Here is a 23,571-nt window from a genome sequence, read left to right on the forward strand (position 1 = left end):
CCGTTCCCAGTCCGTGTGTACAGAGAGAGAGAGAGACCGTTCCCAGTCCGTGTGTACAGAGAGAGTCCGTTCCCAGTCCGTGTGCAGAGAGAGAGACCGTTCCCAGTCCGTGTGTACAGAGAGAGACCGTTCCCAGTCCGTGTGCAGAGAGAGTCCGTTCCCAGTCCGTGTGTACAGAGAGAGAGAGAGACCGTTCCCAGTCCGTGTGTACAGAGAGAGTCCGTTCCCAGTCCGTGTGTACAGAGAGAGTCCGTTCCCAGTCCGTGTGTACAGAGAGAGTCCGTTCCCAGTCCGTGTGTACAGAGAGAGTCCGTTCCCAGTCCGTGTGTACAGAGAGAGAGAGAGACCGTTCCCAGTCCGTGTGTACAGAGAGAGACCGTTCCCAGTCCGTGTGTACAGAGAGAGTCCGTTCCCAGTCCGTGTGCAGAGAGAGAGACCGTTCCCAGTCCGTGTGTAGAGAGAGAGTCCGTTCCCAGTCCGTGTGTACAGAGAGAGTCCGTTCCCAGTCCGTGTGCAGAGAGAGAGACCGTTCCCAGTCCGTGTGTACAGAGAGAGTCCGTTCCCAGTCCGTGTGTAGAGAGAGAGTCCGTTCCCAGTCCGTGTGTACAGAGAGAGTCCGTTCCCAGTCCGTGTGCAGAGAGAGAGACCGTTCCCAGTCCGTGTGCAGAGAGAGAGACCGTTCCCAGTCCGTGTGTAGAGAGAGAGTCCGTTCCCAGTCCGTGTGTACAGAGAGAGTCCGTTCCCAGTCCGTGTGTACAGAGAGAGACCGTTCCCAGTCTGTGTGCAGAGAGAGAGTCCGTTCCCAGTCCGTGTGTACAGAGAGAGTCCGTTCCCAGTCCGTGTGCAGAGAGAGAGACCGTTCCCAGTCCGTGTGCAGAGAGAGAGTCCGTTCCCAGTCCGTGTGTACAGAGAGAGTCCGTTCCCAGTCCGTGTGTACAGAGAGAGACCGTTCCCAGTCCGTGTGTACAGAGAGAGTCCTTTCCCAGTCCGTGTGTACAGAGAGAGTCCGTTCCCAGTCCGTGTGTACAGAGAGAGTCCGTTCCCAGTCCGTGTGTACAGAGAGAGTCCGTTCCCAGTCCGTGTGTACAGAGAGAGAGAGAGAGACCGTTCCCAGTCCGTGTGTACAGAGAGAGTCCGTTCCCAGTCCGTGTACAGAGAGAGAGAGAGAGAGAGACCGTTCCCAGTCCGTGTGTACAGAGAGAGTCCGTTCCCAGTCCGTGTACAGAGAGAGAGAGAGAGAGAGACCGTTCCCAGTCCGTGTACAGAGAGAGAGAGAGAGAGAGTCCGTTCCCAGTCCGTGTACAGAGAGAGAGAGAGAGAGTCCGTTCCCAGTCCGTGTACAGAGAGAGAGAGAGAGAGAGACCGTTCCCAGTCCGTGTGTACAGAGAGAGTCCGTTCCCAGTCCGTGTACAGAGAGAGAGAGAGAGAGAGACCGTTCCCAGTCCGTGTGTACAGGGTGAGTATAACACAAAGAGACACTCCCCTCTCAGGCAGACTGCCCCTCTCACTGTGTTAACCTGCAACCATATCGATCACCCACTGATGGCCATGAACGGGACGACAGGGTCTGATTATAAAATACAGTAACATTTCTTGCTATACAATATACAGCCCAACCATTGCTCACATTGGATTCAATAATGATCAACGACTTGAATGTACAAAAAGGCCAAAGGTGAACAGCCCGTCCCAAGCTGCTGACCCCGGGCGGGGGGGCGGGGGGGGGCGGTGGGTCGGGGGGGGCGGTGGGTCGGGGGTGACCGGGAGGGAGGGGAGGGGAGGGAGTGACAGGATGGGGGAAGAGTGGGGGACAACGACGACAGGGGTGACCAGGGGAGGGGCTAGGTAAGACTAAGGTGGGGAGGTCGAGGGTCGGTAGGGTACCCTTTCCAACCCCCACCAACCTGGAGAGAAAGGGGAGCCCGTGAGGGGGACGGGGGGGTGATCGGAGGTTGACCTTGTGTGGAACCTGGGGGGGGGGGGGGGAGGGGGGGGAAACCAGGCGATCGGGGGAGGATCACGTGAAGGTCAGGGGGACCAGGGTGAGGGGAGTCCCGGGGTATTAGAGCGAGGATTTACTCGGGTGGGAGGGGTCCCAGGGACCAGGGTGAGGGTTTACTCGGGCGAGTGGGAGGGGTCTCAGGGGACCAGGGTGAGGGTTTACTCAGGCGAGTGGGAAGAGTCTCAGGGGACCAGGGTGAGGGTTACTCGGGTGGGAGGGGTCTCAGGGGACCAGGGTGAGGGTTTACTCGGGTGGGAGGGGTCTCAGGGGACCAGGGTGAGGGTTTACTCGGGCGGGTGGGAGGGATCTCAGGGGACCAGGGTGAGGGTTTACTTGGGTGGGAGGGGTCTCAGGGGACCAGGGTGAGGGTTTACTCGGGTGGGAGGGGTCTCAGGGGACCAGAGTGAGGGTTTACTTGGGTGGGAGGGGTCTCAGGGGACCAGGGTGAGGGTTTACTCGGGCGAGTGGGAGGGGTCTCAAGGGACCCGGGTGAGGGTTTACTTGGGTGGGAGGGGTCCCGGGGCACCAGGGGTGGGGGGGGGGGGGGGGGGTCCCGGGGGACCAGGGTACGGGGTGGGTCTCAGGAACCAGGGTGGGGACTGTGGGGGGGGGGAGGAGTCCCGGGGGACCAGGTTACGCGGGAGGGGGGTCTCGGGGACCAGCCAGTCCCCACTCTGCACACACTCTGCTCCCTCTGTCTCAGTCCAGTGTTGCAGTGGGGAGTTCAGAATCTGAGGCTCAGGCTGGTTCTCCGGCACCATCAGTGTCCTGCGGAGACTATGTGCTTTCTCTGGGAGGGGGAGGGGGCGGGGGAGGGGCCTGTGTGCCAGCAGCAGTTTTGATGGAGTTGAGAGTCTTGCTGAGCCAGGAGTTCTTGGCAGCCTGGATCTCGTTGAGGAGAACTCCCCGGTGGTGCTCCAGCTCCTGGGGACGGTAAAGGTGGGAGACACTGAATACAGCCCGAAATGTCCCGTCGCCACAACAACCTGTATTTATATAGCGTCCTTAACTTAGTGAACATCCTAAGGCACTTCACAGGAGTGTTATCAATCAAAATCTGACACCGAGCCGCATAAGGAGATATTAGGGCAGGTGACTAAAAGCTTAGTCAAAGAGGTAGATTTAAGGAGCAACTTAAAAGGAGGAAAGAGAGGCGGAGAGGTTTAGGGAGGGAGATCCAGAGCTTGGGGCGTAGGCAACAGGAGGCATGGCCACCAATGGTGGAGCGATTACAATCAGGGATGCTCAAGGGGGCCGAATTAAAGGAGCATTTTGGGGGGGTTATGGGGCTGTAGGAGATTACAGAGATAGAGAGAACATAAGAAACAGGAGCAAGAATAGGCCACCTTGCCCCTCGAGCCTGCTCCGCCATTTAATAAGATCACGGCTGGTCTGATCATAGACACAGCTCCACTTCCCTGCCCGCTCTCCATAACCTTTTATATACTTATTGCTTAAAAATCTGTCTATCTCCACCTTAAATATATTCAATGACCCAGCCTCCACAGCTCTCTGGGGCAGAGAATTCCACAGATTTACAAACCTCAGAGAAGAAATTCCTCCTCAATTCAGTTTTTAATGGGCGAACCCTTATTCTGAGACTATGTCCCCTAGTTCTATCGATTCTGGATCAGTTCCTATGGAGTGGAGGGTGAGCTAATGTAACACCACTTTGTTAAAAAGGGAGAGAAAACGAGTAATTATAGACCGTTTAGCCTGACATCAGTAGTGGGGAAAATGTTGGAATCAATTATTAAAGATGAAATAGCAGCGCATTTGGAAAGCAGTGACAGGATCGGTCCAAGTCATCATGGATTTATGAAAGGGAAATCATGCTTGACAAATCTTCTGGAATTTTTTTGAGGATGTAACTAGTAGAGTGGACAAGGGAGAACCAGTGGCTGTGGTGTATTTGGACTTTCAAAAGGCTTTTGACAAGGTCCCACACAAGAGATCGGTGTGCAAAATCAAAGCACATGGGATTGGGGGTAATGTACTGACGTGGATAGAGAATTGGTTGGCAGACAGGAAGCAGAGAATCGGGATAAACGGGTCCTTTTCAGAATGGCAGGCAGTGACTAGTGGGGTGCCGCAGGGATCAGTGCTGGGACCTCAGCTATTTACAATATACATTAACGATTTAGATGAAGGAATTGATTGTAATATCTCCAAGTTTGCTGATGACACTAAGCTGGGTGGCGGTGTGAGCTATAAGGAGGACGCTAAGAGGCTGCAGGGTAACTTGGACAGATTAGGTGAGTGGGCAAATGTATGGATAAATGTGAGGTTATCCACTTTGGGGGCAAAAACACAAAGGCAAATTATCTGAATGGCAGATTAGGAAATGGGGAGGTGCAACGAGACCTGGGTGTCATGGTTCATCAGTCATTGAAAGTTGGCACGCAGGTACAGCAGGCGGTGAAGAAGGCAAATGTTGGCCTTCATAGCTAGGGGATTTGACTATAGGAGCAGGGAAGTCTTACTGCAATTGTACAGGGCCTTGGTGAGGCCTCACCTGGAATATTGTGTTCAGTTTTGGTCTCCTAATCTGAGGAAGGACATTCTTGCTAATGAGGGAGTGCAGCAAAGGTTCACCAGACTGATTCCAGGAATGGCTGGACTGACATATGAGGAGAGACTGGATCAACTGGGCCTTTATACACTGGAGTTTAGAAGGATGAGAGAGGATCTCATAGAAACGTATAAGATTCTGACAGGACGGGACAGGTTAGATGCGGGAAGAATGTTCCCGATGTTGGGGAAGTCCAGAATCAGGGGACACAGTCTTAGGATAAGGCCATTTAGGATTGAGATGAGGAGAAATTTCTTCACTCAGAATTGTTAACCTGTGGAATTCCCTGCCGCAGAGAGTTGTTGATGCCAGTTCATTGGATATATTCAAGAGGGAGTTAGATATGGCCCTTACGGCTAAAGGGATCAAGGGGTATGGAGAGAAAGCGGGAAAGGGGTACTGAGGTGAAGGATCAGCCATGATCTTATTGAATGGCGTTGCAGGCTCGAAGGGCCAAATGGCCTACTCCTGCACCTATTTTCCAGGTTTCTAGATTCCCCTATGAGTGGAAATATCCTCTCTGCATCTACCTTGTCAAACCCCCTCAATATCTTATATGTTTTGATTAAATCGCCTCTATTTTTTCTGAACTCCAATGTGTATTGGCCCAACCGACTCAACCTATCTTCATAAGTGAACCCCCCTCATCTCCAGAATCAACCCAGTGAACCTCCTCTGACCAGCCTCCAATGCAAGTACATCCTTCCTTAAATACAGAGACCAAAACTGTACGCAGTACTCCAGGTGTGGCCTCACCAATACCCTGTACAGATGTAGCAGGACTTCTCTGCTTTTATACTCTATCCCCCTTGCAATAAAGGCCAACATTCCATTTGCCTTCCTGATCACTTGCTGTACCTGCATGCTAACTTTTTGTGTTTCATGCACAAGGACCCCCAGGTACCTCTGTACTGCAATACTTTACAATTTTGCTCCATTTAAAAAAATAATTTGCTTTTCTATTTTTCCTGCCAAAGTGGATAACCTCACATTTTTCCACATTATTCTCCATCTGCCAAATGTTTGCCCACTCACTTAGCCTGTCTATATCCCTTTGCAGATTTTGTGTCCTCCTCACAATTTGCTTTCCCACCCATCTTTGTATCATCAGCAAACTTGGCTACATTGCACTCAGTCCCTTCATCAAAGTCATTAATATAGATTGTAAATAGTTGAGGCCCCAGCACCGATCCCTACGGCACCCCACTAGTCACTTTTTGCCACCCGGAAAATGACCCATTTATCCCGACTCTCTGTTTTCTGTTAATTAACCAATCCTCTATTCATGCTAATATATTACCCCCAACCCCATGAACTTTTATCTTGTGCTTTTTATGTGGCACCTTATCGAATGCCTTCTGGAAATCAAAATACACCACATCCACTGGTTCCCCCTTATCCATCCTGCTCGTTACATCCTCAAAGAATTTCAGCAAATTTGTCAAACATGATTTCCCTTTCATAAAACCATGCTGACTCTGCTTGATTGAATCATGCTTTTCCAAATGTCCTGCTACTGCTTCCTTAATAATGGACTCCAGCATTTTCCCAACCACAGATGTTAGGCTAACTGGTCTATAGTTTCCTGCTTTCTGTCTGTCTCATTTTTTTTTTTAAATAGGGGCGTTACATTTGCTGTGCGAGCTTTGGAGAGGGCGTTAAAAGGAGCGGCGACATCCAGAATACCAGATTTTGTGTCAAATAACAACAACAACCTGTATTTATATAGCGCCTTTAACGTAGTGAAACGTCCCAAGGCACTTCCCAGGAGTATTATGAGATACAAAATTTGACACCAAGTCACACAAGAAGCTTAGTGTAGGTGACCAAACAGGTATGTTTTAAGGAGCATCTTGAAGTAGGAATGAGAGGTAGAGAGCCGGAGAGGTTTAGGGAGGGAGTTCCAGAGCTTGGGGTCTCAGCAACAAAAGGCACGGCCACCAATGGTGGAGCGATTACAATCAGGGATACTCAGGAGGGCAGAATTAGAGGAGCGCAGAGATCTCGGGGTTGTGAGGCTGGAGGAGATTACAGAGATAGGGAGGGGCGAGGGCCATGGAGGGATTTGAAAACAAGGATGAGAATTTAAAAAATTGTGGCCGGAAGCCAATGTCGGTCTCTACCCTCCCCTCCACCGAGCCACACTCTCTCCCTCCCCCGAGCTGCAATCGGTCCCTCCCCTCCCCCCAGGAGTAGGCCTCCCCCTTCCCACCCCCAGGCTGCAGTTGGCTCCTCACCCCATCCCCGCCCCGAGGTGCGTCACCTCCCACCTTCCCCGCAGTAGGCTCCCCCCCTCGCCCCACCATCCCTCTTCCGCGCCCCCCCACCACCACTCTCGGGCCTGTACCTGTATTTTACACTTGGCCTCCACCAGCTGCAGTTTGGTCTGTGCCAGCTCCAGTTCCATCTCCCTCAGCTGCTTCTTCAGCAGCTCCTTCTCCTCGTCCCGGTCCCGGTGGGTGTGGTCCGTGCCGGGGTCCGGGGGCTGCAGCTCACCATCCTTCCTGAAGAGCTGGCAGCAGTGTTCACACGACAGCAGTTTGCCCTGGGGAGGGAGGGACGAGAGATCAGCCAGTCACCATCCATGGACACAGGCCCAGGGCTTTCAGTGGCACAGATTGCCCCACACAGCAACAAGCCTTCAGCCCTTCCACTCTCTCAGTGGACATATCCCGAATAAGGGGCATAACCCCACAAAATTAGAGCCAGGCCCTTCAGAGGTGATGTCTGGCCTATGTATGAATCCAGACCCACAGCAATGTGGTTGACTCTTAACTGCCCACTGAAATGGCCCAGTGAGACACTCAGTTGTACACAATGGCTACAAAAAACAAGAATAAAACTGGACGGACCACCCGGCATCGACCTCGGCACCGTCTTCGGACATGACAACGGCACACCCAGCCCAGTCAACCCTGCAAAGCCCTCCTCACTAACATCTTTTGAGTTGTGCCACAATTGGGAGAACTGCCCCACAGACTAGGCAAGCAACAGCCTGATATAGTCATACTCACAGAATCATACCTTTCTGCCAATGTCTCAGGCTCCTTCATCACAGGAGGATATCCTGTCCCACCGGCAGGACATACCCACCGGGGGTGGTGGCTCAGTGGTATACAGTCGGGAGGGAGTGGCCCAGGGAGTCCTCAACATTGACTCTGGACCCCATGAAGTCTCGTGGCTTCACGTCAAACACGGGCAATGAAACCTCCTGCTGATTACCACCTCCCGCCCTCCCTCAGCTGATGAATCAGTACTCCTCCATGTTGAACACCACTTGGAAGAAGCACTGAGAGTAGCAAGGACACAGAATATACTCTGGGTGGGGGACTTCAATGTCCATCACCAAGACTGGCTCAGTAGCACCACTACTGACCGAGCTGGCCCAGTCCTGAAGGACACAGCTGACAGACTGGGCCTGCGGCAGGTGGTGAGAGAAACAACACGAGGGAAAAACCTACTTGGCCTCGTCCTCACCAATCTACCGGTCACTGATACATCTGTCCCTGACAGCATTGGCAGCAGTGATCACCACACAGCCATTGTCGCATCGTCACACTGAGGACACCCTCCATCGTGTTGTGTGGCACTGCCACCATGTTAAAAGGGCTAGAGTCAGAACTGATGCTCAATACTGGGCATCCATGAGGCGCTGTGGGCCATCAGCAGCAGCAGAATTGTATTCCACCACAATCTGTAACCTCATGGCCAGGTATATCCCTCACTCTGCCATTACCATCAAGCCAGGGGACCAACCCTGGTTCAATGAGGAGTGAAAAGCATGCCAGGAGCAGCACCAGGAGTACCTAAAAATGAGGTGCCAACCTAGGGAAGCTGCAACACAGGACAACATGCATGCTAAAAAGCAGAGTCAGCATAGTTTTATGAAATGGAAATCATGTTTGACAAATTTGTTGCAGTTCTTTGAGGATGTAACGAGCAGGGTGGATGTGGTGTATTTGGATTTCCAGAAAGCATTCGATAAGGTGCCACATTAAAAGGTTACTGCACAAGATAAAAGTTCACGGGGTTGGGGGTAATATATTAGCATGGATAGAGGATTGGCTAATTAACAGAAAACAGAGAGTCGGGATAAATGGGTCATTTTCAGGTTGGCAATCAGTGACCAGTGGGGTGCCACAGGGATCAGTGCTGGGGCCTCAACTACTTACAATTTATATTAATGACTTGGATGAAAGGACCGAGTGTAATGTAGCCAAATTTGCTGATAATCCAAAGATAGGTGGGAAAGCAAATTGTGAGGAGGACACAAAGAATCTACAAAGGGATAAAGACAGGCAAAAATTTTGGCAGATGGAGTATAATGTGGACAAATGTGAGATTATCCACTTTGGTAGGAAAGATAAAAAAGGCAAATTATTATTTAAATGGGAAGAGATTGCAAAGTGCTGCAGTACAGAGGGACCTTGTGCATGAAACACAAAAAGTGAGTATGCAGGTACAGCAAGTGATCAGAAAGGCAAATGGAATGTTGGCCTTAATTGCAAGAGGGATAGAGTATAAAAGCAGAGAAGTCCTGCTACAATTGTACAGGGTATTGGTGAGGCCACACCTGGAATACTGCGTACAGTTTTGGTCTCCATAGTTAAGGAGGGATATACTTGCATTGCAGGCAGTTCAGAAAAGGTTCACGAGGTTGATTCCGGAGATGAGAAGGGGTTGTCATATGAAGAAAGGTTGAGCAGTTTGGGCCTATACCAATTGGCATTTAGAAGAATGAGAGGTGATCTTATTAAAACATAAGATTCTGAGGGGGCTGGACGGGGTAGATGCAGAGAGGATGTTTCCCCTCGTGGGGGAATCTAAAACTAGGGGGCAGTTTCAGAATAAGGGGTCACCCATTTATGACAGAAATGAGGAGAAATTTCCTCTCTCAGAGGGTCGTGAATCTTTGGAATTCTCTACCCCAAGGAGTTGTGGAGGCTGGATCTTTGAATATATTTAAGGTGGAGATAGACAGATGTTTGAATGATAACGGAGTCAAGGGTTATTGGGAGCGGGCGGGGAAACATAGAAACATAGAAACATAGAAACATAGAAAATAGGTGCAGGAGTAGGCCATTCGGCCCTTCTAGCCTGCACCGCCATTCAATGAGTTCATGGCTGAACATTCAACTTCAGTACCCCATTCCTGCTTTCTCGCCATACCCCTTGATCCCCCTAGCAGTAAGGACCTCATCTAACTCCTTTTTGAATATATTTAGTGAATTGGCCTCAACAACTTTCTGTGGTAGAGAATTCCACAGGTTCACCACTCTCTGGGTGAAGAAGTTCCTCCGCATCTCGGTCCTAAATGGCTTACCCCTTATCCTTAGACTGTGACCCCTGGTTCTGGACTTCCCCAACATTGGGAACATTCTTCCTGCATCTAACCTGTCTAACCCCGTCAGAATTTTATATGTTTCTATGAGGTCCCCTCTCATTCTTCTGAACTCCAGTGAATACAAGCCCAGTTGATCCAGTCTTTCTTGATAGGTCAGTCCCGCCATCCCGGGAATCAGTCTGGTGAACCTTCGCTGCACTCCCTCAATAGCAAGAATGTCCTTCCTCAGGTTAGGAGACCAAAACTGTACACAATACTCCAGGTGTGGCCTCACCAATGCCCTGTACAACTGTAGCAACACCTCCCTGCCCCTGTACTCAAATCCCCTTGCTATGAAGGCCAACATGCCATTTGCTTTCTTAACCGCCTGCTGCACCTGCATGCCAACCTTCAATGACTGATGTACCATGACACCCAGGTCTCTTTGCACCTCCCCTTTTCCTAATCTGTCACCATTCAGATAATAGTCTGTCTCTCTGTTTTTACCACCAAAGTGGATAACCTCACATTTATCCACATTATACTTCAGTGGAGTTAAGGCCAGGATCAGATCAGCCATGATCTTATTGAATGGCGGAGCAGGCTCGAGGGGCCAAATGGATACTGGATACTCTAGAAAAGCAGTTCCACTACAGCAACAACATTGCCATCTTTCCGACAATGTGGAAAACTGCCCAGGAATGTCCTGCCCACAAATCCAATCCAACCAATTACCGTCCCATCAGTCTACTCTCAATCATCAGCAAAGTGATGGAAGATTTTGTCGAAGGTTCTACCAAGCGGCACTCACTCACCAATAACCTGCTCACCGATGTCGGTTTGGGTTCCGCCAGGACCACTCGACTCCAGACCTCATTACAGCCTTGGTCCAAACACATACAAAAGAGCTGAATTCCAGAGGTGAGGGAAGAGTGACTGCCCTTGACATCAAGGCTGCATTTGACAGTCTGGCACCAAGCAGCCCTAGTAAAACTGAAGTCAATGGGAATCAGGGGGAAAACTCTCCGCTGGCTGGAGTCATACCCAGCACAAAGGAAGGTGGTTGTGGTGGTTGGAGGTCACTCATCACAGCCCCAGGACATCGCTGCAGGAGTTCCTCAGGGCAGCGTCCTAGGCCCAACCATCTTCAGCTGCTTCATCAATGACCTTCCCTCCATCATAAGGTCAGAAGCTGGGATGTTTACTGATGACTGCACAGTGTTCAGTTCCATTCGCAACTCCTCAGATAATGAAATAGTCCATGCCCGCATTCAGCAAGACCTGGACAACATCCAGGCTTGGGTTGATAAGTGGCAAGTAACATTCGCGCCACACAAGTGCCAGGCAATGACTATCTCCAACAAGCGAGGGTTTAACTACCGCCCCTTGACATTCAACGTCATTACCATCGTCGAATCCCCCACCATCAACATCCTGGGGGTCTCCATTGATCAGAAACTTAACTGGACCAGCCACATAAATACTGTGACTACAAGAGCAGGTCAGAGGCTGGGTATTCTGCGGCGAGTGTCTCACCTCCTGACTCCCCAAAGCCTTTCCACCATCTACAAGGCACAAGTCAGGAGTGTGATGGAATACTCTCCACTTGCCTGGGTGAGTGCAGCTCCAACAACACTCAAGAAGCTCGACACAATCCAGGACAAAGCAGCCCTCTTGATTGGCACCCCATCCACCACCGGCGCACCGTGGCTGCAGTGTGTACCATCTACAAGATGCACTGCAGCAACTCGCCAAGGCTTCTTCGGCAGCATCTCTTCTACCACCTAGAAGGGCAAGGGCAGCAGGCACATGGGAACACCATCACCTCCACGTTCCCCTCCCAATCTCACACCATCCTGACTGGGAAATATATCGCCGTTCCTGCACTGTCGCTGGGTCAGAATCCTGGAACTCCCTCCCTAACAGCACTGTAGGAGACCCTTCACCACATGGACTGCAGTGGTTCAAGAAGGTGGCTCATCACCACCTTCTCGACGGGCAATAAATGCTGGCCTTGCCAGCGACGCCTACATCCCGTGAACGAATAAAAACACAATTAATCCCACATTTTCCCCATAGCTCTGCAAATGTTCTTTTTCAGGTCTATATTATATATCTACAGATCTCTTTTAATAAGTTATTATTGAATCCAGCAGCAACCTTTCAGACAGCGCATTCCAGATCATCATAGGATTCGGAGGAGGCCATTTAGCCCCTCAAGCCTGTCCTGCCATTTCATTACACCCCTTAATACCCCTGCCTAACAAACATTTACCTCTGTCAGTCTCTTGCAAGCTCCAATTGACCTACAGCATCCTCAGCCTTTTGGGGGAGAGTTCCAGATTCCCACTACCCTTTGTGTGAAGAAGTGTTTCCTGACATTTCCCCTGAACGACCTGGCACTAACCTTCAGATTAAATCCCTTGTTCTGGACTCCCCCACTGGAGGAAATAGATTCTCTCTAACTACGTCACCAAATCCAATGAACATTTTAAACACCTCAATCAGGTTGGCCATCGATCAACTAACTCCAGCAAATACAAACGGAGTCTATGCAAACTGTCCTCATAATTTAAGGCTGGATTTCAGCCCGGGTATCATTCCGGTGAATCTGCTCTGCACCCCTCTGAGGCCAATATATCCTTCCTGAGGTGCGGTGTAAGAACTGAAGGCAGTTACTCCCGATGGGGTCTAACCAGAGCTTTATATAACTGGAGCATCACTTCCAGCCCTTTATATACCAGCCCTCGAGCTTGTCAAGAAGCCCTCAACTCCAGTGGTTAGAGCCACGGGCTGTGGTGAGGAGGAGGATATCGCGGCGCTTGTCCTGAGCTGTGTTGCTCACCTGTGAGACCGGGGCCCGGTGCGTGAGGGCCCCCGGTGTGTGAGGGCCCCCGGTGCGTGAGGGCCCCCGGTGCGTGAGGGCCCGGGTCCATCACTGAGCATTTAGCTGGTAGTTAGAGAGTTAGGCCATACCCGATGTACAATGGATGTTACAGTGTGGAGACAGTGCGATATAGGACGGCGACATTCAGAGGCTGCCCAGCCAGACTCACGCCCACTCCTACCTTCACCATCTCCAACTCCTCCTTACTCGCCGCCTGCTGCTTCTCCAGACGCGTGCTCAGCTGGGAACAAATCTGGTCAGAACAAGAAGGACAATTACTGCTGGGCCTGTTAATCAATGTGGTGAGTGAGCATTGCATAGGAACGGGGGAGGAGGCAGAGTGGGAGGAGGGGAGGAGGCAGAGTGGGAGGAGGGGAGGTGGAGAGGGGGTTGCGGGGGAGAGGGGGGGAAAGAGGGGGAATGGGGGAGGCGGGGGGAAGACGGGGGGGGGAAAGAGAGTGGGGGAGATTCCCCAGACCCCCCCACACTGTGAGCTGAATGGAGACACTTGCTGCCCCACACGATGAGCCCCGGGGGAGACAGCGGCTGGGAGCAGGAGCCGGGCGAGTGCCTTGACTCAGTGCCAGCAGCTTTAATCCAGGCCTCTGAGGTCACACCCTGGGAGCTGGGCCCAGGATACTAACTGCCAGCCGGATTCGCAGCCAACGCTCGAAGGCTGGGCCAAGACGGAAGGGAACACGCCCGCCTCACACACACACCACAGTCTGTGTCACACACATCCCAAGCCCCCGACTCCCCAAACACGAGCTGTGCTGGGCTCTAATCTCCCAACAGGGGCAGCGGCCTGAGAGAGCCAGTGTGTAATTACCTGTTTGTATTCTGAAATGATCGCACTCGTCTTCCTGACTTCAGATTCAGCTTTCTCCAACTCCCTGCGGAAAACTTCCTTAATCTGTGGTGGAGAAAGATCAGCAGGAAATCACAGATCAGACCATTGTGTCAGGCTCAGCCAGCATCCAGCAATCACCTCAGGGCCCCAGGCCCACACCCAGGGCTCAGCTCCCAGCTCCCATACCCAGGGCCCTGCTCCCACATCCAGGGCCCATTTCCCAGGACCCCGCTCCCACACCCAGGGCCCCGCTCCCAGGGCCTAGCTCCCAGGGCTCAACTCCCACTGCCTCATTCCCAGGGCCCAGGGACCCACTCCCAATGCCCCACTCCCAGACCCTCACTCCCACACTCCCAAAGCCTGGCCCTCCCTCCATCTCACTCCCAGATCCAGGGCCCCACTGCCAGACCCCTCTCCTTTCCACACCTGTGCTGATTCTTCTTCCTGTCTCCTCTTCTCATCTTCAGTCTCCACCAGCTTCTGTTTGGTCTGCAAGAGTTCCTTGTTGAGAACATCGGCTTTGTCTTCGATCTGTGTGGGTAGAATGAGCAGGGTGTCAGTGCACCGAGTGTGGACACGCACCAAGCACTGTGCCTGCTCTGACAACGATGCTCCATCCAATGTCTGGTGTAGGCACCCCTTGCTTCGATCCCTGCCCCCTCTCAGCCGTCACCGGCCAGACCATGGATTATAACTGAAGCGAGCAACTCTCTGTTGCAGCAATGCTCAGCACGGCAGCCATGGCTCACTGGGTAGCACTCTCACCTCTGAGCCAGAAGGTTGTGGGTTAAAGGCCCATAATCCAGGCTGACACTCCCAGTGCAGTGCTGAGGGAGTGCCGCACTGTTGGAGGTGCCGTCTTTCAGATGAGACATCAAACCGAGGCCCCATCTGTCCTCTCAGGTGGATGTAAAAGATCCCATGGCACTATTTCGAAGACCAGAGGAATTCTCCCTAGTATCCCGGTGTTATGTATGCAAAAAAGATTCAAACTGGGTACTGTTTAACTAAGCAAGGTACAACCTTGCTTCTGCTTTATTTAGGCCCAAAGTGCCTGACTCACAAAATGGCTGGCCTTTTATACCAGAGCAACAATGACACCATCTAGTCGCTACAAACAGCATGTACATACATTACAATATCCTCTCAGATCTTATCACAGTCTTTCACAGGTTGAGACGGTCCGTGCTTTATGCTCCTGGGTTGACTGTGTTGGTTCGATTCCAGCCTTGAGTGAATATGCGGGGTCTGTTGTGGCTGGTGGCTGGGGTGGCAGTGGCCATGTCAGGAATTACAAGTCCGTGATGGAAATTCCAGGTTCACTGATGACCCTCGGGTCCACTGAAGGCTGCTGGTAGGTTGGTTGGTCGTCGACGGTTTCTTCGTCCGACTGTTCTGGTTTGTCTGTGTGCCTCAGCTTTGTTTGATCCATGTGTTTCTTGCAAATTTGTCCATTCTTGAGTTTAATAACAAACACTCTGTTGCCCTCCTTGGCCATGACCGTACCGGCGATCCATTTGGGACCCTGACCATAATTCAACACATATACAGGATCATGAACAGAAATCTCATGTGACACAGTTGCGCGATCGTGGTACCCTTGTTGACTCTGTCTTCTGTATTCAACATGATTACTTAAATCCGGGTGTACAAGAGATAACTTGGTCTTAAGACCTCTTTTCATCATGAGTTCAGCAGGCGAGATCTCGGAGTGTGTGGGGTCTTGTCCTGTAACTCAGCAGTATGCAAGACAAATGGGTCTGCACTGACCCTTGGATTACTCTCCTCATGCTTTGCTTGATAATTTGTACTGCACGTTCTGCTTGCCCGTCGGACGCAGGCTTGGACGGTGCTGACATTACATGTTTTATGCTGTTAAGTTTTACAAACTCCTGAAACTCCTGACTGGTGAAGCACGAGCCATTGTCGCTCACCACTATGTCAGGCAGACTATGTGTCGCAAATATGACATTGAGATTCTCTATGGTTGCTGTGGACGTACTGAATGACATGATTATACATTCTATCCATTTTGAATAGGCATCCACCACTACTAAAAACATCTTGCCCAGGAAGGGACCTGCAAAATCTACATGGATCCTGGACCAAGGTTTGGATGGCCACGACCACAGATTCAGCAGCGATTCCGCTGGTGCTTTGCTGAGCTGCATGCAGGTGTTGCACTGATGCACGTATGCTTCCAGCTCAATCAATTCCTGGCCACCATACATGAGACCTGGCGATGGCCTTCATCATCACTATACCAGGATGTGTGCTATGTAACTCATGCATAAACTTCTCTCTCCCTTTCTTAGGCATTACAACTCGATTGCCCCACAATATGCAATCTGCTTGAATAGACAGTTCGTCCTTGCGATAAATGTACGGTTTGGCCTCCTCACACATTTGCTTAGGTATGGCAGACCAATCCCCTTTGAGGATGCAACCGTTTACCACTGATAATATCGGATCCTGGCTGGTCCAGGTCTTAACTTGTTGAGCCGTGACAGGGGTACCTTCACTCTCAAAAGCATCCATGATTAACATTAAATCTGCCGATTGTGGCATATCCTCCGGCATGGGCAACGGCAACCGGCTCAAAGCATCGGCACAATTCTCGGTGCCAGGTCTATGGCAAATGACATAATTATAGGCAGATAATGTCAGCGCCCACCTTTGGATGCGGGATGAAGCATTGATATTGATACCTTTGCTCTCGGAAAACAACAAAATGAGCGGCTTGTGATCGGTCTCTAATTCAAAGCTCAGACTGAACAGGTAATGATACATCTTTTTAACATAGAAACATAGAAAATAGGTACAGGAGTAGGCCATTCGGCCCTTCTAGCCTGCACCGCCATTCAATGAGTTCATGGCTGAACATTCAACTTCAGTACCCCATTCCTGCTTTCTCGCCATACCCCTTGATCCCCCTAGTAGTAAGGACCTCATCTAATTCCTTTTTGAATATATTTAGTGAATTGGCCTCAACAACTTTCTGTGGTAGAGAATTCCACAGGTTCACCACTCTCTGGGTGAAGAAGTTCCTCCGCATCTCGGTCCTAAATGGCTTACCCCTTATCCTTAGACTGTGACCCCTGGTTCTGGACTTCCCCAACATTGGGAACATTCTTCCTGCATCTAACCTGTCTAACCCCGTCAGAATTTTAAATGTTTCTATGAGGTCCCCTCTCATTCTTCTGAACTCCAGTGAATACAAGCCCAGTTGATCCAGTCTTTCTTGATAGGTCAGTCCCGCCATCCCGGGAATCAGTCTGGTGAACCTTCGCTGCATTCCCTCAATAGCAAGAATGTCCTTCCTCAGGTTAGGAGACCAAAACTGTACACAATACTCCAGGTGTGGCCTCACCAATGCCCTGTACAACTGTAGCAACACCTCCCTGCCCCTGTACTCAAATCCCCTTGCTATGAAGGCCAACATGCCATTTGCTTTCTTAACCGCCTGCTGCACCTGCATGCTAACCTTCAATGACTGATGTACCACGACACCCAGGTCTCTTTGCACCTCCCCTTTTCCTAATCTGTCACCATTCAGATAATAGTCTGTCTCTCTGTTTTTACCACCAAAGTGGATAACCTCACATTTATCCACATTATACTTCATCTGCCATGCATTTGCCCACTCACCTAACCTATCCAAGTCGCTCTGCAGCCTCACAGCATCCTCCTCGCAGCTCACACTGCCACCCAACTTAGTGTCATCCGCAAATTTGGAGATACTACATTTAATCCCCTCATCTAAATCATTAATGTACAGTGTAAACAGCTGGGGCCCCAGCACAGAACCTTGCAGTACCCCACTAGTCACTGCCTGCCATTCTGAAAAGTACCCATTTACTCCTACTCTTTGCTTCCTGTCTGACAACCAGTTCTCAATCCATGTCAGTACACTACCCCCAATCCCATGTGCTCTAACTTTGCACATCAATCTCTTGTGTGGGACCTTGTCGAACGCCTTCTGAAAGTCCAAATATACCACATCAACTGGTTCTCCCTTGTCCACTCTACTGGAAACATCCTCAAAAAATTCCAGAAGATTTGTCAAGCATGATTTCCCTTTCACAAATCCATGCTGACTTGGACCTATCATGTCACCTCTTTCCAAATGCACTGCTATGACATCCTTAATAATTGATTCCATCATTTTACCCACTACCGATGTCAGGCTGACCGGTCTATAATTCCCTGTTTTCTCTCTCCCTCCTTTTTTAAAAAGTGGGGTTACATTGGCTACCCTCCACTCCATAGGAACTGATCCAGAGTCAATGGAATGTTGGAAAATGACTGTCAATGCATCCACTATTTCCAAGGCCACCTCCTTAAGTACTCTGGGATGCAGTCCATCAGGTCCTGGGGATTTATCGGCCTTCAATCCCATCAATTTCCCCAACACAATTTTCCGGCTAATAAGGATTTCCCTCAGTTCCTCCTCCTTACTAGACCCCCCGACCCCTTTTATAACCGGAAGGTTGTTCGTGTCCTCCTTCGTGAATACCGAACCAAAGTACTTGTTCAATTGGTCCGCCATTTCTTTGTTCCCCGTTATGACTTCCCCTGATTCTGACTGCAGGGGACCTACGTTTGTCTTTACTAACCTTTTTCTCTTTACATATCTATAGAAACTTTTGCAATCCGTCTTAATGTTCCCTGCAAGCTTCTTCTCATACTCCATTTTCCCTGCCCTAATCAAACCCTTTGTCCTCCTCTGCTGAGTTCTAAATTTCTCCCAGTCCCCAGGTTCGCTGCTATTTCTGGTTAATTTGTATGCCACTTCCTTGGCTTTAATACTATCCCTGATTTCCCTTGATAGCCACGGTCGAGCCACCTTCCCTTTTTTATTTTTATGCCAGACAGGAATGTACAATTGTTGTAGTTCATCCATGCGGTCTCTAAATGTCTGCCATTGCCCATCCACAGTCAACCCCTCAAGTATCATTCGCCAATCCATCCCAGCCAATTCACGCCTCATACCTTCAAAGTTAGCCTTCTTTAAGTTGTGGACCATGGTCTCTGAATTAACTGTTTCATTCTCCATCCTAATGCAGAATTCCACCATATTATGGTCACTCTTCCCCAAGGGGCCTCGCACAACGAGATTGCTAATTAATCCTCTCTCATTACATAACACCCAGTCTAAGATGGCCTCCCCCCTAGTTGGTTCCTCGACATATTGGTCTAAAAAACCATCCCTTATGCACTCCAGGAAATCCTCCTCCACCGTATTGCTTCCAGTTTGGTTAGCCCAATCTATGTGCATATTAAAGTCACCCATTATAACTGCTGCACCTTTATTGCATGCACCCCTAATTTCCTGTTTGATGCCCTCCCGAACATCACTACTACTGTTTGGAGGTCTGTACACAACTCCCACTAACGTTTTTTGCCCTTTGGTGTTCTGTAGCTCTACCCATATAGATTCCACATCATCCAAGCTAATGTCCTTCCTAACTATTGCCTTAATCTCCTCCTTAACCAGCAATGCTACCCCACCTCCTTTTCCTTTTATTCTATCCTTCCTGAATGTTGAATACCCCTGGATGTTGAGTTCCCAGCCCTGATCATCCTGGAGCCACGTCTCCGTAATCCCAATCACATCATATTTGTTAACATCTATTTGCACAGTTAATTCATCCACCTTATTGCGGATACTCCTTGCATTAAGACACAAAGCCTTTAGGCTTGTTTTTTTAACACCCACTGTCCTTTTAGAATTTTGCTGTACAATGGTCCTTTTTGTTCTTTGCCTTGGGTTTCTCTGCCCTCCACTTTTCCTCATCTCCTTTCTGTCTTTTGCTTTTGCCTCCTTTTTGTTTCCCTCTATCTCCCTGCATTGGTTCCCATCCCCCTGCCATATTAGTTTAACTCCTCCCCAACAGCACTAGCAAACACTCCCCCGAGGACATTGGTTCCGATTCTGCCCAGGTGCAGACCGTCCGGATTGTACTGGTCCCACCTCCCCCAGAACCGGTTCCAATGCCCCAGGAATTTGAATCCCTCCCTGCTGCACCATTGCTCAAGCCACGTATTCATCTGAGCTACCCTGCAATTCCTACTCTGACTAGCACGTGGCACTGGTAGCAATCCTGAGATTACTACTTTTGAGGTCCTACTTTTTAATTTAGCTCCTAGCTCCTTAAATTCTTTTCGTAGGACCTCATCCCTTTTTTTACCTATGTCGTTGGTACCAATGTGCACCACGACAACTGGCTGTTCTCCCTCCCTTTTTAGAATGTCCTGCACCCGCTCCGAGACATCCTTGACCCTTGCACCAGGGAGGCAACATACCATCCTGGAGTCTCGGTTACGGCCGCAGAAACGCCTATCTATTCCCCTTACAATTGAATCCCCTATCACTATCGTTCCCCCACTCTTTTTCCTGCCCTCCTGTGCAACAGAGCCACCCACGGTGCCATGAACTTGGCTGCTGCTGCCCTCTCCTGATGAGTCATCCCCCTCAACAGTACTCAAAGCAGTGTATCTGTTTTGCAGTGGGATGACCACAGGGGACCCCTGCACTACCTTCCTTGCACTACTCTTCCTGCTGGTCTTCCATTCCCTCGCTGGCTGTGGACCCTTCTCCTGCGGCAAGACCAACTCGCTCCACGTGCTACTCACGTCATTCTCAGCATCGTGGATGCTCCAGAGTGAATCCACCCTCAGCTCCAACTCCGCAACGCAGACCGTCAGGAGCGTACACACAAGCTAAAGCTTCTTTTTCTATCATACTGTAGGCTCTTTCTGCTTTAGACAAAATTTTGGATGCATACGCGACATGTTGAAGTTTCCCCGACTCATTGGCTTGTTGTAACATGCAACCAATTCCATATGACGATGCGTCACAGACCAAAACTAAACGTTTACATGGGTCATAATGTACCAGCTTCTTGTTCGAGCAAAGCAGATTGGTGGCTTTCTCGAAAGCTCTGTCTTGCAATGTGCCCCACACCCAGTTGTTGCCTTTTATCAATAGCACGTGCAGTGGTTCAAGTAAAGTGCTCAATTTAGGTAGGAAGTTACCAAAGTAGTTGAGTAGATCCAGAAACGAACGCAGCTCCAGCACGTTCTGCGGCTTGAGTGCATTCTTGATGGCTTTGGTTTTCACGTCAGTAGGTCTGATACCATCAGTGGTGATTTTCCTCCCGAGGAATTCGACATCCGGTGCCATGAAGACGCACTTCGAGCGTTTAAGTCGGAGTTCCACTCTGTCCAGGTTGTCTAGATGTTCCATGGAGTTACGACCGGTGATCAGGATGTCATCTTGGAACATGACGGTTCTGGGAACGGACTTCAGTAGACTTTCCATTTTCCTCTGGAATATTGCTGCAGCCGAGTGAATTCCAAAAGGGCACCTGTGGCTAATAAACAGTCCTTTGTGCTTGTTAATGCACGTGAGTCTCTTCGACGTCTCAACCAACTCCTGCGTCATAGAGGCTGACGTCAAGTCCAGTTTTGTGAACAACTTCCCTCCGGCTAGAGTTGCAAACAAGTCATCAGCCTTCGGTAATGGGTACTGATCTTATTTCGAAACCCTGTTGATCGTAGGCTTGCAGTCGCCACAGATTCTGACTGTGCCATCACTTTTCAGCACAGGAAGAATGGGGCTGGCCCATTCATTATTTTCGACCGGTAATATGATCCCTTCACGCTAGAGTCTGTCCAGTTCAATTTCGACCTTCTCCCTCATCATATACGGCACCGCCCGAGCTTTATGATAGACGAGTCTTGCATCGGAGTCCACATGGATCTGCACCTTGGCTCCCGTGAAGTTGCCGATACCCAGTTCGAACAGCGAGGGGAACTTGCTCAATACTTGAACACATGTATCTTCCTCCGATGACAACACCTTTATGTTGTTCCAGTCGCATCTGATTTTCTCCAATCAGCTCCTGCCGAGCAGTGTTGGGCCATTGCCTAGAACAATCCACAGCGGCAACTCGTGACCCGCACCGTTATATGACACATTAATTTGTGCACTGCCAATCATCTTTATCAGTTCTTTGGTGTACGTGCGCAGCTTGGCGTTAACAGGGCTCAGCCTGGGCCTCACAGTCTTAGTATCCCACAGCTTATTAAATGCCCTCTCATTCATGATCGATTGATTCGCCCCGGTGTCCAGTTCCATCGATACCGGTATCCCATTAAACTTCACATTAAACAAAATTGGTTTACTCTTGGTTATGAAGAAGTACAGTCTGCACACTTCCTCCTCTGGCATCTCGGATTGCGTATCCGGATCCACGCTCTGACTCTCATCCTCCATGTGGTGTGTTGCAGCTCGCTTGCACATCTGCAGACACTTGCGCTGGAGATGCTTCACTCTCAGACAGCCTTTGCAACTATATTGCTTAAATCGGCACTGCTGGTGCCGATGATTCCCCCACAACGCCAACATGGAGAAGTCGGATACATTCCCGCTGGCGGACTTTGGGCAGCCACAGGTTTCACGAACGCAGCCGAATAGGCCCTGCCATGTGCCGCTCTGCCGAATGCTGAATCAACCGTATTTACAGTACTTGCCGAGGTTCGGTCCTTCACCAATATTTGCTTTAGACTCCTGTCCGTCGTCATACATGATTGAGCGATCTGGATGGCCCTTTTTAAATCCAACTCCTCCACCGCCAGAAGTTGCTCAGGATCACCTCGTGGTTGATACCGATAACAAAGAAGTCCCGCAGCATGTCTGCCAACACCGTCCCGAGCCTGTACGGTCCCGCTAGACGTCTCAGGTCGGTAACGAATTCCACCATGCTCTGGCCCTCCGATCGAACATGTGTATAAAACCTGTATCTCAAGACGATGATGCCGTCGTCTGGCTTGAGGTGCTCCCATACCAATGTACACAACTCCTCGTATGTTTTCTCTGTTGGATCACTAGGCATGAGTGGATTCTTTATCAGACTGTCGATCGTTGAACCGCACACAGTGAGGAACAGGGCCCGGCACCGATCTGCATCGTCGACCCCCTTTATTTTGTTGGCCACGAAGTACTGGTTCAAACGGCTCACAAAGGCCCAATCTTCTCCCTCCACAAATTGCTCTACAAATCCAATCGTGCTCATTTTGCAAACAAATGTCGCCAAATGTTATGTATGCAATAAAGGTTCACACTGAGTACTGTTTAACTAAGCAAGGTACAAACTTGCTTCTGCTTTATTTAGGCCCAAAGTGCCTGACTCACAAAATGGCTGGCCTTTTATACCAGAGCAGCACCATGTGCGTGCAGCTGCTCAGTGACCTCCAACAATGACACCATCTGGTGGCTAAAAACATGTACATACATGATACCTGGCCAATATTAATCCCTCAGCTAACATCACAAACAGATTATCTGCTCATTGATGTTTGTGGGATCTTGCTGTGCGCCGATTGGCTGCCGCGTTTCCCACATTACACCAGTGACTACACTCCAAAAGTACTTCATTGGCTGCCAAGCGCTTGGGGACGTCTGGCGATTGTGAAAGGCGCTATATAAATACAAGTCTGTCTTTCCATTTTTGGTGCTGGTAAACGCAGGCATTCTACACAGTGTGGGTGGTTATTTCACTCACCTGATCCAGGTCATTCCTCAGGGCGATCTTGCTAGTCACAAGTTCATGGGCCAAGTCGTCGTTCTCCTGCTCCAGGCGCAAGCTGGCTTCTTGTAGCCGCCGATTCTCTCGCTGTAGGGAATAAATTAACAGGTGTTCAGTCACTCAGCCAAAGGCAAAGGCTTCATCAGGAGAGTACTGCAACACTCTCGGCCCCAGGGCCCCAACCCTTGACTCCCCCCCGCAAACCCCCCCGGGGCCCCACCCTCGACCCCCCCCAAACCCACCCTCCCCAAACCCCCCCACCCGGGGCCCCACCCTCGACCCCCCCAAACCCCCCCCGGGGCCCCACCCTTGACCCCCCCGGGGCCCCACCCTCGACCCCCCCC

At 50.4% G+C, this 23,571-nt stretch overlaps 1 protein-coding gene across 6 annotated transcripts in view; it reads right to left on the reverse strand.

The window, feature by feature from the left end:
- Positions 1 to 1,501: 1,501 nt before the first annotated feature.
- Positions 1,502 to 23,571, reverse strand: part of rabgap1l (RAB GTPase activating protein 1-like) — a 626,729-nt gene continuing 604,659 nt past the window's right edge. For 5 of the 6 annotated variants that reach the window (XM_070887462.1, XM_070887464.1, XM_070887466.1 and 2 more), the window contains 6 exons: positions 23,204 to 23,314; positions 14,061 to 14,165; positions 13,614 to 13,697; positions 12,966 to 13,037; positions 6,922 to 7,119; positions 1,502 to 2,926 (listed from right to left, as the gene is read on the reverse strand). In XM_070887462.1, the coding sequence (XP_070743563.1) occupies positions 2,780 to 2,926; positions 6,922 to 7,119; positions 12,966 to 13,037; positions 13,614 to 13,697; positions 14,061 to 14,165; positions 23,204 to 23,314 (717 nt within the window). In that variant the 3' untranslated portion in view covers positions 1,502 to 2,779. The remainder of the gene's footprint in view (positions 2,927 to 6,921; positions 7,120 to 12,965; positions 13,038 to 13,613; positions 13,698 to 14,060; positions 14,166 to 23,203; positions 23,315 to 23,571) is intronic. The other variant, XM_070887463.1, reaches the window with a different exon arrangement.

This window comes from Pristiophorus japonicus, chromosome 8, assembly GCF_044704955.1.
Source record: "Pristiophorus japonicus isolate sPriJap1 chromosome 8, sPriJap1.hap1, whole genome shotgun sequence".
Taxonomy (NCBI): Eukaryota; Metazoa; Chordata; class Chondrichthyes; family Pristiophoridae; genus Pristiophorus; species Pristiophorus japonicus.